The sequence below is a fragment of the Homalodisca vitripennis genome, chromosome 1 (assembly GCF_021130785.1).
Source record: "Homalodisca vitripennis isolate AUS2020 chromosome 1, UT_GWSS_2.1, whole genome shotgun sequence".
Taxonomy (NCBI): Eukaryota; Metazoa; Arthropoda; class Insecta; order Hemiptera; family Cicadellidae; genus Homalodisca; species Homalodisca vitripennis.
Genome location: NC_060207.1, coordinates 96,218,973 through 96,234,363, shown reverse-complemented (window position 1 = coordinate 96,234,363; position 15,391 = coordinate 96,218,973). Strand labels below are relative to the sequence as shown.

Sequence of the window (15,391 nt, the reverse complement as noted above, 5' to 3'; positions counted from 1 at the left end):
CACGAGCTTTTCAATTCTATTATTATTACAACACCACCTCAGTGACAATGTCAGATCATATAACACTAGCTGTAACAGCCAGAAAGTAACGGTTCGATACTGTTTTCCTAAAATGAGCTGAATAAGATTTGGTGAATGAGTGTTACATATACATTACAGCATTGCCAGACTTGTTTTGAGCTGGGCAACACTACATAGACATCTATTTGCCCTCTTCGCTCCTTCCACACCCCCGAACAGTATTGGAATTTACTTTCCTAACACTCTTATATTTATAGGTGTCTATACCACTCACAAGTTACTGCTATTTAGTTATTTTCACTCTAGGTCTGTCCACTTAACTCTTTGCAGCACAGCATTTTGATTATGTTGTAGACCCTTGCAGCACAGAAATATTAAATTAAAAATTTTTTTTAATTTTACAGTAATTAGGCTTATCTGAAAGGGCTAAAAGTGTTTTTAATTTTTTATATGCTAAGTTTTACAAATATCTGGTGATGCATATTGTGCATCACTATGCAGACCGGATTCAATGGTGATATTTCATCACTGTGCACCGAGTATTTTTTTGTAAATGAAGTCGTGCAACTCATAAATAACCGATAAAAGACAATAAAAATAAAAATGCAATTGTTAGTTAAATTAAAAGGAATGTATTTTGTTTACATAATAACACACAAAAAATCTGTTCAAAATATTTAGAACTAGTCTGAAATCACATAATTTCCATCTTCTTGGCTTAGTTAATGCTTGCGCCCATAATATTTCTGAAAACAATCTTTATGTCTCCAAGACACAGGGAAACATTACAAACATTACAAATCCAGAAAGTATGCATTGGCTTTGCCTTTGTGCTGCAAAAGTTGCACCATCTTCTGGTGTATCTGGCTGGTTGATGCCTTGAAGATGAATGTCTTATCTCCAATAAGTGCATCACTGTGCTGAAAAGAGTTAACAAGAATCTAACATAGTATTAATGGCAAATACAAGTAAACTTTTCTATATGATATTCACCACAAAGTTGTTGTAGGCCAGTTGTCAAAGACAAAAAAAATGCCTTAGGTCCAAATAAATTACAGGAAGTTTAATTTTATGTATGATGTAAGGACTTATTAGAGTAGTGTTAAAAATTAAGTTTGCAGCTTCTATATCCTTTAGCTTAACCTTTTTAAGCCAAAAAAATCAAAAAATGTATGAACTTTTTCTGGTATTGGCCTATAACTTGTGAAGAGTGGGTTTTTGTATGAAAAGTCATCCACACCTTTTTTAATGTAGATAAAATATCCATAAATTTAACCCCCTTGCACAGCTCTAAAAGTCCAATTGTTGCCAAGAATATTGGACTTAGAAGATTTGGTCTTTATCCCAAAAAGGAATTTTCGGTTAGAATACTTGGCAGTAGTTATTCCATGGACAAAGTCATGTACAAAACGTCTTACAGCAGTTATTTGGCTTTAATCTAAATATACTGCTGTAACTAACTACTAACTAACTCCATAGGTTCAATAGGTTTCTGATTACACGTAAAATACTAAAGTTGGGGAAATCAAGTTGTTCAATAAGTTGACCCAGACAATTAATTTTTTTTTAAATAAATTTTTATCTACGTGTAGTGGTGCTTATTACAGAATTTGGTATGTCAAGGTGAGAGTTGAGGTAGGTGGCTGTGGGGGTGGTGTGGTGGTGGTGGTGTTTATTGTCGAAGGGAACGCCTGCTGACTCTTGGAACAGAGTTACACCACAACATTCATGTAATGCGCTAAGTTCCAATTTTTAAGCTGCAGTGAACTAAAATGAAATGCAGTAAGTATCTATTCCAAATTTCTCGTACTATTTGTTTTAACAAGAAAGCCTGAGATTTTTTTCCTACCTGGCTTGTGTTTTGTTATTTCTTCTGTTTGTTGGATCCTTACTACTGAAGTAAGTTCGTCCACATCTTCGTCTTCCTCTTCCAAAATCTGCCAAGACATACAGAGTTCGCTGCACATCCAATCCTGGTAGATTTGGCACTTTAGCCCTGCTCTTTGGCGTGAGCAGGTCCCACTAACACACCCTTTTCTACATTTGCACGAAATCATGTTCAGTAGTGCTGAGAGCAGGGTTGTGGTGATTATGAGTTAGCCCTTGCTGGCTCCTAGTCAGAATGCTCTGGTGGTGTGTTCTTTAGGAATGCTGGGTTATTGCTTCTTGGGTTGGGCAAGATGAGCAACACTATCCCCACCCAAGGGGTGCTGGGGGTACTTGGGCACTCGCAGCAGACCTGAGAAAAGTTTGTAGGGGACAGTTTTAAGAATGCTTTTTACTCTCAATAAGGAGGGGTTGTTCAGGACACGTTGACATTCTTGTACTGGTAGATTGCGACAAGGATTGCAATTTCAGGTAGCACCATTTGTGATACTTGCCCTAAGCAACAACAAGTTCACTTATACATGAAAGACGCTGAAGAATCTGAATCTGTTGTCCCCATTCACCAGCTTGTCAAGCTTTTTCTACAATCTATTCTTTTACTTCCAGTGTTTCCATTTGTTCGTCCCATAGATTTTTGGGCAGTTTATCTGCTTTTCGAAATATTCTTTTGAAAATTTTTCACAACAGAGGTAAAAACTATTTCCGATGATGTGACGCCTCGATCCCAACCCACTTTTTACCCTTTCCCCATGTGAAGACGATAACTAAATGAAACGCTTCCTCCGCGCGAGACAGTTGCTTTCACATTACTTTCCACATGTGACATGTATGGTCACTTCATCCAAGTTGCACAAAACCTCATGTTCTCTACATACCCACGTTTCTGATTCAATTCTATTAATATCTGAATTCTGTATTTTTTCACTGTCACTGTTCCTTCTCTATGCACTTCCCGACACATGAAACAAACATCTGATGGGGGAAACTCCAACATATTGTTTAAGAAAGAAATTATTAAAATGCATAAAACGATCGAGATTTAGACGAGTTTTGTTTGAGAGGTTCTTCACAGATAAGGGCGTTTCGAAGGGCAGTCTGGGTGTAGTGACGAATGCCTCGGAGATAAAGGTGGTTGGAAGGGAGGGCAGAACACTTAATGCTTCCCCTCACTGTTATCGTCAGAAACGTGGGATTGTTGAGAACATGAGGTTTTTGTACATCTCACCTAAATGTACCACGTAAGGTTATACATGTACATTTAACAATAAGTAATACTACCAGTAAATAAAAATTTATTTTCTTAAAAATTAATCATTTAGGTCAATTTATTGAATAATCTGATTTTCCAACGTAGTTTTTACAAAAAAATAGAGACCTATTGGACCTACAGACTCGGTTCTGTAATTAAAGCTAAATAACTGCTCTATCACTTTTTTCCATATGAAATTCCCCGTGGGAAGATAATTAGACCCTATATTCTAGCAGACAGATGACAAACAAATTTGGAACTTTTTGGGAAAAGGTCAATTTTTCAAGTCCAATGTATTTGGACTATTGGGGCTGCAGATCTGCGGTTGGGCTGAAATATTTGCTTAGTTTATCTATTTTAAAAAAGATATTTGTAAAAAACCCACCCTTCATGAGTTTTAAATGAAAATAAAAAGTAAGAGATTTCAAGGGTTTCAATGCTGTAAAGTTGAGCTAAAGGATTTTGAAGCTGCAAACTTTGTTTAATACAAAGTTTTTTATTTTGAAAATCTATTTGCCTTAACCACACGCCCAAAATTGGACTTCTTGCAATATTTTGGACCTTCACATTTCTGGCGACTGGCCTATTTGGAGTATATTGGGGGAATTAATGAAATTATATGTTTGCAGTTCAAGACAGCCTAAAACATGCAGCAGACATGTTGATACAGGACTTTGGCCATGTTTATATCAACAATAATAACAACACGAACAACATCGTGGAGGAAACCATCATTCCTAGTAGGTGTCACTTATATCACATAAATAGATAGACTTGTTGATTCTTGAATTAAACTTTTTTTATATTTGACTAAAATTAGTCTTCTGGTGTGTTTTAATTTTTAGAACTGTAGTTTTAGTAAGAGTAAAATATTTAGATTACCAATATAATATTAATTACAGCTTGTACCAATTCTTTTACATATTTTTATTTTTCCAACGAGACCCAATATAAAAAAAAAATATGAATACAGAGATTTTGAAATTGTAGTAGAACTGAAATTAACAATGAAAGAAGACTTGTTTGAGAAAATTCTTGTATTCTAGTACAAAATAATGAAAATATATCCACTGAGACAATTAATTATGAAACCGTTTTACAACTTATGGAATGTGTGATGGATCTTGAATCATGGCATTTGATCTTATTTGTAAATCCAACAAAATTCTTAATAATAAATAGTTAGTTATAGTATGTATTTTCATAGTCCAGTTATATCCCACACCATACAGTTCCTGGAGGGCTGATATATGTTTTTTTTAAGAAGATAAAATGGAAATAAAACTGTATATTAATACCAGTAATGAACAAGAAAGGTGTGTTCAACAATAACATTAGAAAATATTAATAAAATAATAAAAATACATTGCGGTCAGAATTGAAAAAAATCCACTGAGGTTCTTTTATAAATACAATTTGGAGCATTTATGAATTAAAAATGGACTTGTTTTATTGTCAAACTTAAACAGACAAGAACACATAAAAAGTTGGTAAAGTTATTTACATTTTTGCAAAATTCAGAATTATAAATTTTTAGCTGGAGTGAATAGGGTAGCGGTGTGTTGAAATAATGATTAATAAATAATTTAAGTTGGTCATATAACGTTACTGTTGTACTCTAAACATGATGCCAGGTTAAGTGTTAGAGAGGGTTCCTTAGCCCTAATTTTGGTTGGTTTTACTTTACTTTACTCACATTAAATAACAGATGTAAATTTAAATATATTTTGTGATTGATTTTTGCATGCCATTTTCCAGTGTTCTGAAAATTGAGCAATGGTAGTAAAAGGGTTAGTAAGGAAAAATAAAATGGGGCTATAATAAAAACTTAAATATACTGTATTATACATTTTACCTTTTTGATTCAAATAAAGAAATTACACTTGATATTAACAGTTGGTTAATGTTGACTAATATAATGTTATCAAGAAACAGTAATCTGTGTTCCTATTGTAGTATTATGCTGTCTGACATAGGGAGTGCGAGGCGTTCACATCATGCGGGCGGTGATGCAGATGGTCAGAATGAGCCGACACGATCTAAGCGCTACTCTACACAGCGACAGCGCAGCCTCCCTGAGAATACACCACCACCTACGTACAGCCCTCCACACAATATCCCGTACTATACGCAACCTCCACCTGCCAGTGAGTTAATAACATTATTACCAGGAGGTATATCTAATTGTTAAAGGTTTTACTGAAAATCCCAAAAAAATAATACAGATTTTACTAGGATCTTGTTAAAAATAGTATCTTACAAATTTATCCTCTGATAGGGTTTTCACAATAAAACCAATATTTGTGGTTCAGACAATTTTATTGTGATATAATAAAAACAAATGTACATAACGTCATATTTAATATTAAGTAGAATCAAAACATGTTTACAAGAATTACTATTATATAGTAATGAATCAGGGTGGCCACCCGACCGGGAAAACCGGGAATAAGCCAAGAATTTTTCTGAGAACCCGGAAAATTTAAAAAATAATTTTCCGTCTCCAAGAACTTATTAAATCAAAACATAATTTGACAGTTTCTTGAATCAAGAACTGATTAATCTCAAAACATTGTATTCTACACAACGGTGATAATGAAATTGTGAATGAGATCGACATGTGTTCGTGAGCTATATCTGACGCCGGTAGATCTAAGTTACCTCCACTAGTGTAGTGACTTAATTTTGGTTAGTTCTACTCCTGTGCTGTGGCAAGTCTCCACCCTCCCCCCTATCCAAACAAACGTAACAATGCATTGAATAATTAGAATTGGCCTACCGATCTTTTCGGACTTAGGCACTAAACGAGTGGTACGCTTTAAGCGGCAGAGCGTAGTAACCACGATTTTTTTGTACTTAAGTATTATTCAGTCATCGAAGTGGGGTCTCCAGACGAAGTTGTCAAAATCTTATTCTTGAGCGAAAATAGTGTTTTGAAAAGATGCGTGTTAGATAGATAGCACAGGCCTGAAATGTACAGTGTTATAAACAGGTTTAAGAGTTCGGTTCGTTTGACGGTTTTATAAGATAGGTTTTGGAGAAGAAAGTAGTGGGTTACTTACAAAAAGTAAGGTCGGGAAGGGGGTCTTTGCGTCCTGTTGCACAGCAATGACAGAATGAGCTGAGGGGTGAGCGGCAGGAGAAACATGTAATATCTAGAATTGGCGGTGGATAAGCGCCTGCCGCAACCAGTGTCGGGCCAGAGGAGTGTTGGTTACAAGAACTGGAGAACAGTGTTGGCTATTAAAATTTCAATTATAAACATTGCTGAGACATCACTGCTGTGTGTGAATAGACTTCGTCTTCACTCCCGGAACACCCAGCGATACAACTGTAGCAAGTACTTGCGACAGTTCTCATGAGTAAAATTGCTTATCTTGTTCACATTATGCTACAGTTGTTGTGCAAATTCTCTCGCAACTTTAATTGCGAGTGTAAATGCAACTTAATGTTGTTGCCAGTCTACAAACAGCAGACGACCAGCCGATCGTATCAACCACGGTCATCAGTTTTCGTCATCAAAGCGGTATTGGTTGAACGACGGCAGGAAATCCCGTCAGTTCTCCGGTCAACTATTTGCTGGAATGACTTTTACGCACACATGACGATCGTTCGAACGATTCGAGCTGTTCAAACCGAATAGTCCAACGTGGATGAGAATCTTTATGTCATGTTATTTTGTAGTCGTGGACTATAATCTAACGATACTGAGGCATTCTTCATGTATTGGCCGTTATTAGTGGGATATATTCGGAACCACGATACTTTCACGGGACTCTAACCAGGTCTACTACCAGCGATGAGCATCTGGAAAAGCGTGCATTATGCATGCATTTCGGACTCCTGCGTGAATAATGTCCCTGGAAATTTTACTAGGGATGTATTGTTTTCGATACTCGATACTGTGGCTTTTTTCATTCGATACTGATACCAACAGAAGTGCTTAACTATGCTTGAAATATCACGATTTCACCACATTACTGATATGGAGAAGCTAAATCTCGAATCCAAAAATAAGTGTTGTTAAAACACTTTTGTTCTTATTCTGTCTGAGAAAAATGTACATAGATAACCAAAGTAATAAACTACTATAAGTTTACAAATAATATTTCAGTTATAATTAGTATTTTTTATATTTATTGTGGCACATTGTCGAGAGTCTGCACTGTCTATTTATGGACTAAAACGATTGGCAGTACTCAAATTACCATTTGGTGAAACATGTTTTTGTAGTTCTTTGTGTATAAAACTATTTAGAAATATATAGCAACAGAATAACGTTATTTATAAATAATATTTTAATTGAAGTTCGTTTTTTCTGTGTCTATATTTGTCAACACTAGCGTGTCTGCTGGTTCTATGCGCGGACTTTAGCTCCTCTACGGTAAACAGACGATCGCTACCGGACGTCTTTTACCGAAAGTTCACCACTAGACCTCTGACCCTCAATACTGAGCTGCAGTCTGCCCCCACGGTAGCGCTGTGTTGGTATTTATTTAATATCTTTGTATTTCCGAATTGGATACATGTATTTTCTAAACATAACAAAAAATAAAGTTATTAGTTTTACACAATGTTATGTTGACACATCGAAATACACAGAAATAAAAACTAAGGAACTTAAAATAGGTGATAGCGATAAATCGTCACCGAGTTTCTCGCGTATCGCTAGCGACGAAATGCTAGAGCACCACAGCTTTGTGGTATTTCTTGCAAATACTGCTAGTGACGATAAAACATGATCGTTGTACTTGGCGTAAGGGTTAAATAGAGTACTATAGTTGTCTATTTGGTTTGAAAATAGACTAGATAGTCGGAAATTTTCAACCGGGAAAAAACCGGGAATTTGAAAAGAGATTTTGAGTGGCCACCCTGTGAATTCTTAATTAATAAATGTTATACTTCGTTAATACCAGTAACTAATGTTATATACCCATGCGAAGTTTAACACTTTGTCTCTCAAGCGGCACAGTGTCCAGTCTTGAGGTGAACAACATTGTCAGCTTGTGTAAACTCTGGGAATGAATGTGTTAAACAATATATTTCAGCCCTAATTGTGTTAAATAACAGTTTAATTGCCACAACTCAGGCTTGCAATGATATGTCTCGTACTGTAGCAATGTTTTCTCTCATACAAGGAGTAGCCATGACCTCGCTCTTTTTAGCATAATAACGGAACAATTTTTTAAAACAATCAGAGTTGCAGTTAAACTTGAAACAAATATTACATAATTTAATAATATTACATACTACTGTTGATAACAATCTATTTAATGCTAACAAAATGTAAATTTATAATTTCAGTTTTCTTTAAAAAGAATTACATTTGGCAGTAGGCCGCCCCAAGGGGGAAAAAAGTGTAAAATTTACAACCAGGACCAAAGATAAAAACAATTAAATCATATTTGAATTTAACAATGTCATTCATAAACAATCAGCACTAATTTTGAATATACTGGTAATTTAACAACCAAGTTATCCATAGTTTCTTACTAATCTACTGTGAATTCTTTAATTAAGTTGAATAATAAAGTACCGTAAATGTACAGCTGAAAAAATATGGATTTAGACTCAAAAGGTTTTGAAGGCATGACTTAAAGGATTCAAATGGCAGGGCCCATGAACACTTTACAGTATGTAAATGTAGGCATTTTATTTTTGACTTTAGCTACTAGTAATTATTTTTTTAAACATGAAAATACATTCCTACTATATATATATAAATACATAAAATATTCAACAACAATATGTATGTGTGTACAGATTTCGTGCCAGGGCCTGTGTACAATGATGTGGCTCCCCCACCAGTGACATCGCCTCCCTTGCAGATGGTAGCCTTCCTCCCCCCTGGACCGCCGCCTACAGCACCAGCAGCCCCTCCATATCCCCCACCACCTCTGCTCAACTATATGCCTCCACCTGCATTTCCCCCCATGGCACTACAGCCCCCAGTAAGTTAAATATCATTACCGTTCACTCTCACTATTTTTCATATCTTATGTATATAACAATAAAGTGTTTATAGTTTAAACAAATTCTCATTACTGATGGCATATTATTTGTAATACTGATGTATTTGTTTTTTCAGCAGATATCAGGACAATTTGAAGACTTGACTCAGACACCTGAGCTATACCAGGGTCAAGGTGGGATCACCTACTATAGTACGCAGTCACAGAATGCCCTACCCCGCCCCAACCCACCTCGAAGAGTCAAACTGGCCATTCCCATTGTACCCCCGCCTGCCCATGACAAATCTCCATCAGGATCACACAAGCAGCGTGGTGGGCCCAGCAAACAGCAAGAGGTGCCATCTGTAGCATCATAGGTATGTGTGATTAACTTTCATCACAACTTTAACTGTAACAAACAGCATAATGGAGCAAGCTAACACAAAAAGGAGCCATCGTAGTGTGTATGACTAAATTTCACAACAGTCGTGTCGTACAAGCAGTTTGATAGACCCAGTTAACAGAAAGAGATGCCATTTGCAGCCAGTTGGATATTGTGCCTAATTTTCAACACAGCCTTGAATAATACTTGGTATATTAAATTTTCTATAAACTTAACCCTTCCCACGTTGCAAACGGATATATCCGTTAGGCCTAATTTTGACCGAAACGCGGTAAACGGATATATCCTTCAAAGTCTATTTTGTGTTATTTAATAAATTGTAGTTGCCGTGGAATCCGCTAGAGTTCAAGGGAGTGTTGAATACTTGTTCCGAAAAGCAGATGTTACAGTTAGAACCTCATTGGCACGTCGCAGTGGTGGGAGGGCGTGGCTTTGTTCCTCGTGGCGTGATTTAGCCTCAGTCTGCGGCGAACCATTACGCGGTAAACGGATATATCCCGGCATGGCATATTTTAGTGTTTAACGCTGTTTTGCCATATTTCCTTATTTACTGTTCGTGTTCCTGTTGTATTTAGCATTATATTATCTTTTTATTTTGTTATTACTTTATTTGTTGTGTCGTTATAGGCCTATATCGTTCTATGCAATGGTAAATCCTGACGATTTTTTGTAAAATTTGAAAATTTGTTAAAAAATATAGGGGTCTGATTAATTTGTGATACTGTATTATTTTTTATTCCTAATAGCCACCACTAACTAAAAAAAAAATTAGAGTTGGTAAAATGTAAAAAAAAATTTTAAGTTAATTATGTGTTATGAGTCAAAATTGAAAGATAAATTCCGTGTGGGAAGGGTTAATATTAATATTTGGGGTGGAAGGGAGGTGGGTTAGAAAAGGACGCGATATATGGAGGTAAGAACTAAAGAGAGACAACTTTGTGTCAAATATCGTGGGTTCTTAGAAGACACAGCAATCAGTTCCATATAAATTGGAGACACCATACATCTAATATATAGACAGCAGCATGTGTAATTTTACTCACGTATACACATTCTAATCTACTTCTAGAACGGCTAGAAACTTTAAATTTGGCACGCAGGTGTCTTTTGCCGTGAAACCACTGGGAAAAGTCTGAAAACTGGAAATTTTAAATTTTAAACCCCCCAAAAAATATTTTAAAATGCACACATTTTTTCATCTTTTCTTTCCTATTTTGTGAGCCCGATAGCGGGTGAACCATTAGAGATAGCTCGAATCTGATGAAATACTGTTAGTCAAGAATGAAGTGAACTACAAAAAGGCCCATTGATTTTTTTGTCTTCTCTCTTATGGTTAAGCTACAAAACGGTTAAGCTACAAAACGCTTGCATATTTCAAATTCCAGAAATTTTTTCATATATTAAGATGATTTTATCCCAATAGCGGCAAAGAGTGTGTTGTAGCTCAAAATTAATTAACCCCTACCATTAAAAATAACGTGATCCTACAGAAAGGGTCTAGAAACATTTTGCCTTATCTCTATTGGTTGAGCCACAAAACGCGTTTAAAAGAAAAGTTTGTAACTTTTACGAGAGAATTTAGTTTCCCGTCATGAGAGCAACTGAACTGTTAGCTGAGGTCAAAATATAAATGTTTCCTGGAATCAGTAAATAATGTGACCTACAAAATAATATCTGTAGAACTTATTCCTATCTCTTATGGTTAGGCCACAAAAATTCACATATTTGAAATTCCATTGATTTAAAATAAACAAAATAATTATTTGAGTCCGATTGCTATTGATTAGGGATGGCTCAAATTTAGTTTTACTGTCTATTTAGAAAATCTGGTGATCTATAAATATTGTCCAGAGTATATTTTTTGTAACTTTAACAATTAACCCCAAAAACTTTTTAAGTAAAAAAAATTAGTAGACAGGGACAAAGAGATATTAGAATACCAAACATTCCAAAGGTATGAAAGTAACAATTTACTATTTTCATTGGTCAAAATGTACTTTGTACAGTATTAGTACATCTTCCACTATATTCTTAGTGGATAGGGACAGAATATATTTTTAGTTCCGCTCACTACAATATTTTATTCATTCAAATCATTTAACGAACACAACATCCTGGACAAAAACAGATAGATATGACATTAATGTACTCTTATAAGGGTAGAGCATAGTAATTCGAAAAGCTTACCTCACATCCAGTTTGGAAGGACTTTTGACATAATTTCATTCCAGACAAATTTGTTAAATGCATAATTATAAGCCCGATTCCACTGTTATCAAGACATAGTTCAATGACGGAATATATTCTCCCTCTGGAATAAATAGTAGATAGGGACATAGTGAATTCTGTTTTATGTTCACAGACTCAACACCCACGTGTGTCTTAACCCCCAGTACCATTAACCCTCCCCCTGGCATGACCTGATAATTACTGCATATTTAAACCCCGTGATCAAGTAAATGCAATCATTTTGTAATTTTTACGGAAGTGTTTGTTTCTAGGCTCAATTGAAATTGCACTATTTATTTTACCTTAAAACAAAAATTTGTTTTAAATAGAAAATAATGTGATCAACAAAAACGTTCAATTACATTTCAAATTAGTAAATGAAGTAATCTACAGAAAAAGTTAATTGGGCTGAAAAACATGTTTAAATACAATACTTTTGTAATTTTTAAGTGAGAATTTGGAGACCTTCGTCATCACCCTCCCCCGGGAATTGGCTGAGCATTAGCCTAGTGTCAATAGTAGACAGAGGCAGAGTGAATTTTGTTTATGTTTCCCTTAAAAGGCTGAGCTTAAACAATATTTGTCACTAGTAGATAGGGTTAGAGTGCATTTTTTCAGTTCACCTAACAGTTGTTTATTGTTAAATAACTTCGGGAAAATACTCACTGTTCAACATTTTTAACTTTTTAGCATTAGTGGATAGGGGCATAGTGATTGAGGGGGTTGAACAAAGACTTCTAAGATACACGTCACTCTGATATATTTATTCTTATAACAGACACAGCTCCCTCCACTAACCTATGTTATTTCAGAGCCCGGTAACATTATCCCCCTACTCCCGGAAACAACTCTGGTAATGATTCAAACCCCCTGATTAACTTGTTCTGCTGATAAATTTTACTGTCATAGATGAAGTACTCTGATTGTAATAAACAGCTCGTAATAACCTTAAGTGGCACTCAGTACACAGAGTCTAACACACTTCCTGGTATGCTATAAACTTAAAATTTTACATAATTCTGGATTAGCCCATGTAACCCCTAGAAAACACCTAATAGTAGCAAATTCTATATTGAAAATATTCTAAACTATTCGTAATGTCTGACCTTTGTAGTCTTTCCTCCCAAGCTCTGTTACAGCTAAATGAGAAGTAGCTCAAATCTAATGGCACAATTGAAAATTAAATTTCCGAAAAGAAAGGTCCAGGTATTCAAATTCCATATTTCATCAATCTAGAGGTCGAAACGGTAATGTAACAAAGTATATTTATGGGAAATTAAGTGATTTTTAAAAAGGGTTATTTAGTATTTCATAGTATCTCTATTTGTTTTCTCAAAAATATCCCTAAAATTAAAAAATTTAGTAATTCTTGTTGATTTCATACCTTAAATTATTCTTTTACTATGTTATACTGTTACATTTTGTGCAATTAGATTTGGTCTCGAGAACAAGTGAATTTTTCTGCATTGGTTATTTTTATATATCACACAACACTTGGCCGGGTGTTAGCGAAGCATTATGACCTGCATGATTCTCGAGAATGGATACAGCTGTGAACATGAAATTTAAAAATCTCATCTCCAAATTCAAACAATACATAATTATCCCCGAATTTGGAAATAACCCCAATAGGGGCCTGGGGACATAGCCCCCAGTGAGCCGAAGGCGAGTTTTACATATACAATTTGGATTCCAGTATTAATTATAAATGCATGAGTTTTAGCTATACTTTTTTACCGTCCTATTTTGAACATTTAGGGGTAAAAGAGTTAAAGACGTCACTTACAACTCTTTATTGCTAAGCATTTGCGATAACGGTTCAGTTTTAAGGAACCAATTCAAAATAATTTAAATGATAAATCAGATTTAGTGTATCTTTAGTATATTTTTGTAGATTTATTGTAATAAGTTGGTTTTTTGATTGTAGGATGACTAGAGAAGAGACTATGGCAGCAGATTCTTGCATCGACAAAAGTCACCGAACGAACTATTTTTACTCGTTACCAGGTCTACTGGGCATCACCTAGGTCTCCTGTAGTCTTGAAGGGTCAGCTCACCTACAATCACTTCTCCCAGTATTATCATACTGACTGAGTCACAGATGGTGGTGGTGTGGCAAAACTAGTGCAGGGCACACGTTCCTCTAGTGATAGACATTCACATGTGAGGATCTTGAACATCTTTGAATGGATTGGTTAAGATTGGATACAGAAGGGATTGGTAGGAAAGATTGTCTGGGAATTTTCTTTTGAGTTTTTGGAAAGTATTTTGTTGTGAATCAAAACTATTTTAGTTCAAATATTTTAGATTCATTCTAATGATTATTTTAGATTTATAGTTAAAATATTTGCAGTCCAACATCAATTTATTTAATCATTCTGCTATTATCTATTTGTGTATTACAATATCACACAATAGTTTAAAAATTCACAGGTCAAGTATTTTAATGCATTTAAGAAATATTACTTTTTTAGAGAAATACGTTACAATTCAAAGTTGCTAGATCAAAAAACTTAATAATAACTCAATAATAATAATAAAAGTTTCAGTTTTCTGTAAATGAAGGGTAGGTGAGCATATCATTATGTCCAACTAAATATGCTAAATACCCTTAAAATAAAACTAAAAGGTGTTACATGATCCTCCATTCCAAGACAAAGATAATATATTTATTTTCTTTAAGGTTATTCATACTTTTCTGCATTTCGTTAAATAATAGAGTTGATACTTTGAATTATTCAACAATTGCTACCAAGTAACAACAAAGTGTGACATATTTATGTGGCTCACTTTTCTTAAAGTTATGAAATCACAGGTCTTTCACTGAACAAGTAGTATTCTGTTTATTTGAAGATTTATTCATGAAAATCTGCACTTTAATTCCTATTTAACAATTTGTTTTACAATGACACATTGAATTATCCCTTACAGAACTATCCCACAATAGAAGTATATGATGTTGGTTGTCAAGAGAGGATTACTGTTCAATGGTGATTCTTTCTTGTGATATGGAACAGAAAAAAATGTTACAGTTTGATAAAGTTACATGACAATCTATCCTCCTACTTCCTAACAGTGCTGGTCTAATGTTTCCATCTTTGCTGTGTAATCTACAAATCGTCATTTCATCATGTAAGAACAAAAGCATTTACCCACAATCATAAGAAAATCTGTTAGATAAAACAAATTTAAAGTAAATGTTTAGCTATACTGTCTGTAACCTGATTTAGTTGTGATATTTTATTGTAATTTGTTTTGAAATCTTTCTAGTGACATTTTGTTTGCCGTCTCTGGCAACAGCTTAAGACTTACTCAAAAAGTTGCAATGGGATGAACCCATCTAGGTTACTTTTTCCAACGAATTTGTTGAATAAAACACTGTTTTTCTACATAGGTCTTGGGCTGATGATTACCATTATAAGATCCATTAATTTAATTGTGAGATAATAATGTTTGTTATTTGTATTTTAAGATGACTGACCAAATGAGACTACAGTTATTGATTTAACTTATTTAAACTACAGAAAGAATTTGAAACATAGATATTGTTTTAGTTAAAAATTATAATTTTTGTGTACTATATCAAGGGTTGACTAATTTATTTTTGTTAGTTTTATAAAAGTTGTAATAAATATTTATTAAAATGGATGA

At 34.6% G+C, this 15,391-nt stretch overlaps 1 protein-coding gene across 2 annotated transcripts in view; it reads left to right on the top strand.

Moving 5' to 3' along the window:
* Positions 1-15,176, top strand: part of LOC124367264 (protein CASC3) — a 56,154-nt gene extending 40,978 nt beyond the window's left edge. The window contains exons 8-12 of one of the 2 annotated variants that reach the window (XM_046823980.1): positions 3,787-3,897; positions 5,134-5,304; positions 8,921-9,108; positions 9,249-9,485; positions 13,668-15,176. In XM_046823980.1, coding sequence (XP_046679936.1) covers positions 3,787-3,897; positions 5,134-5,304; positions 8,921-9,108; positions 9,249-9,485 — 707 coding nt within the window. In that variant the 3' untranslated portion in view covers positions 13,668-15,176. Of the gene's footprint in view, positions 1-3,786; positions 3,898-5,133; positions 5,305-8,920; positions 9,109-9,245; positions 9,486-13,667 lie in introns of both variants that reach the window. The other variant, XM_046823971.1, reaches the window with a different exon arrangement.
* The last annotated feature ends 215 nt before the right edge of the window (positions 15,177-15,391 follow it).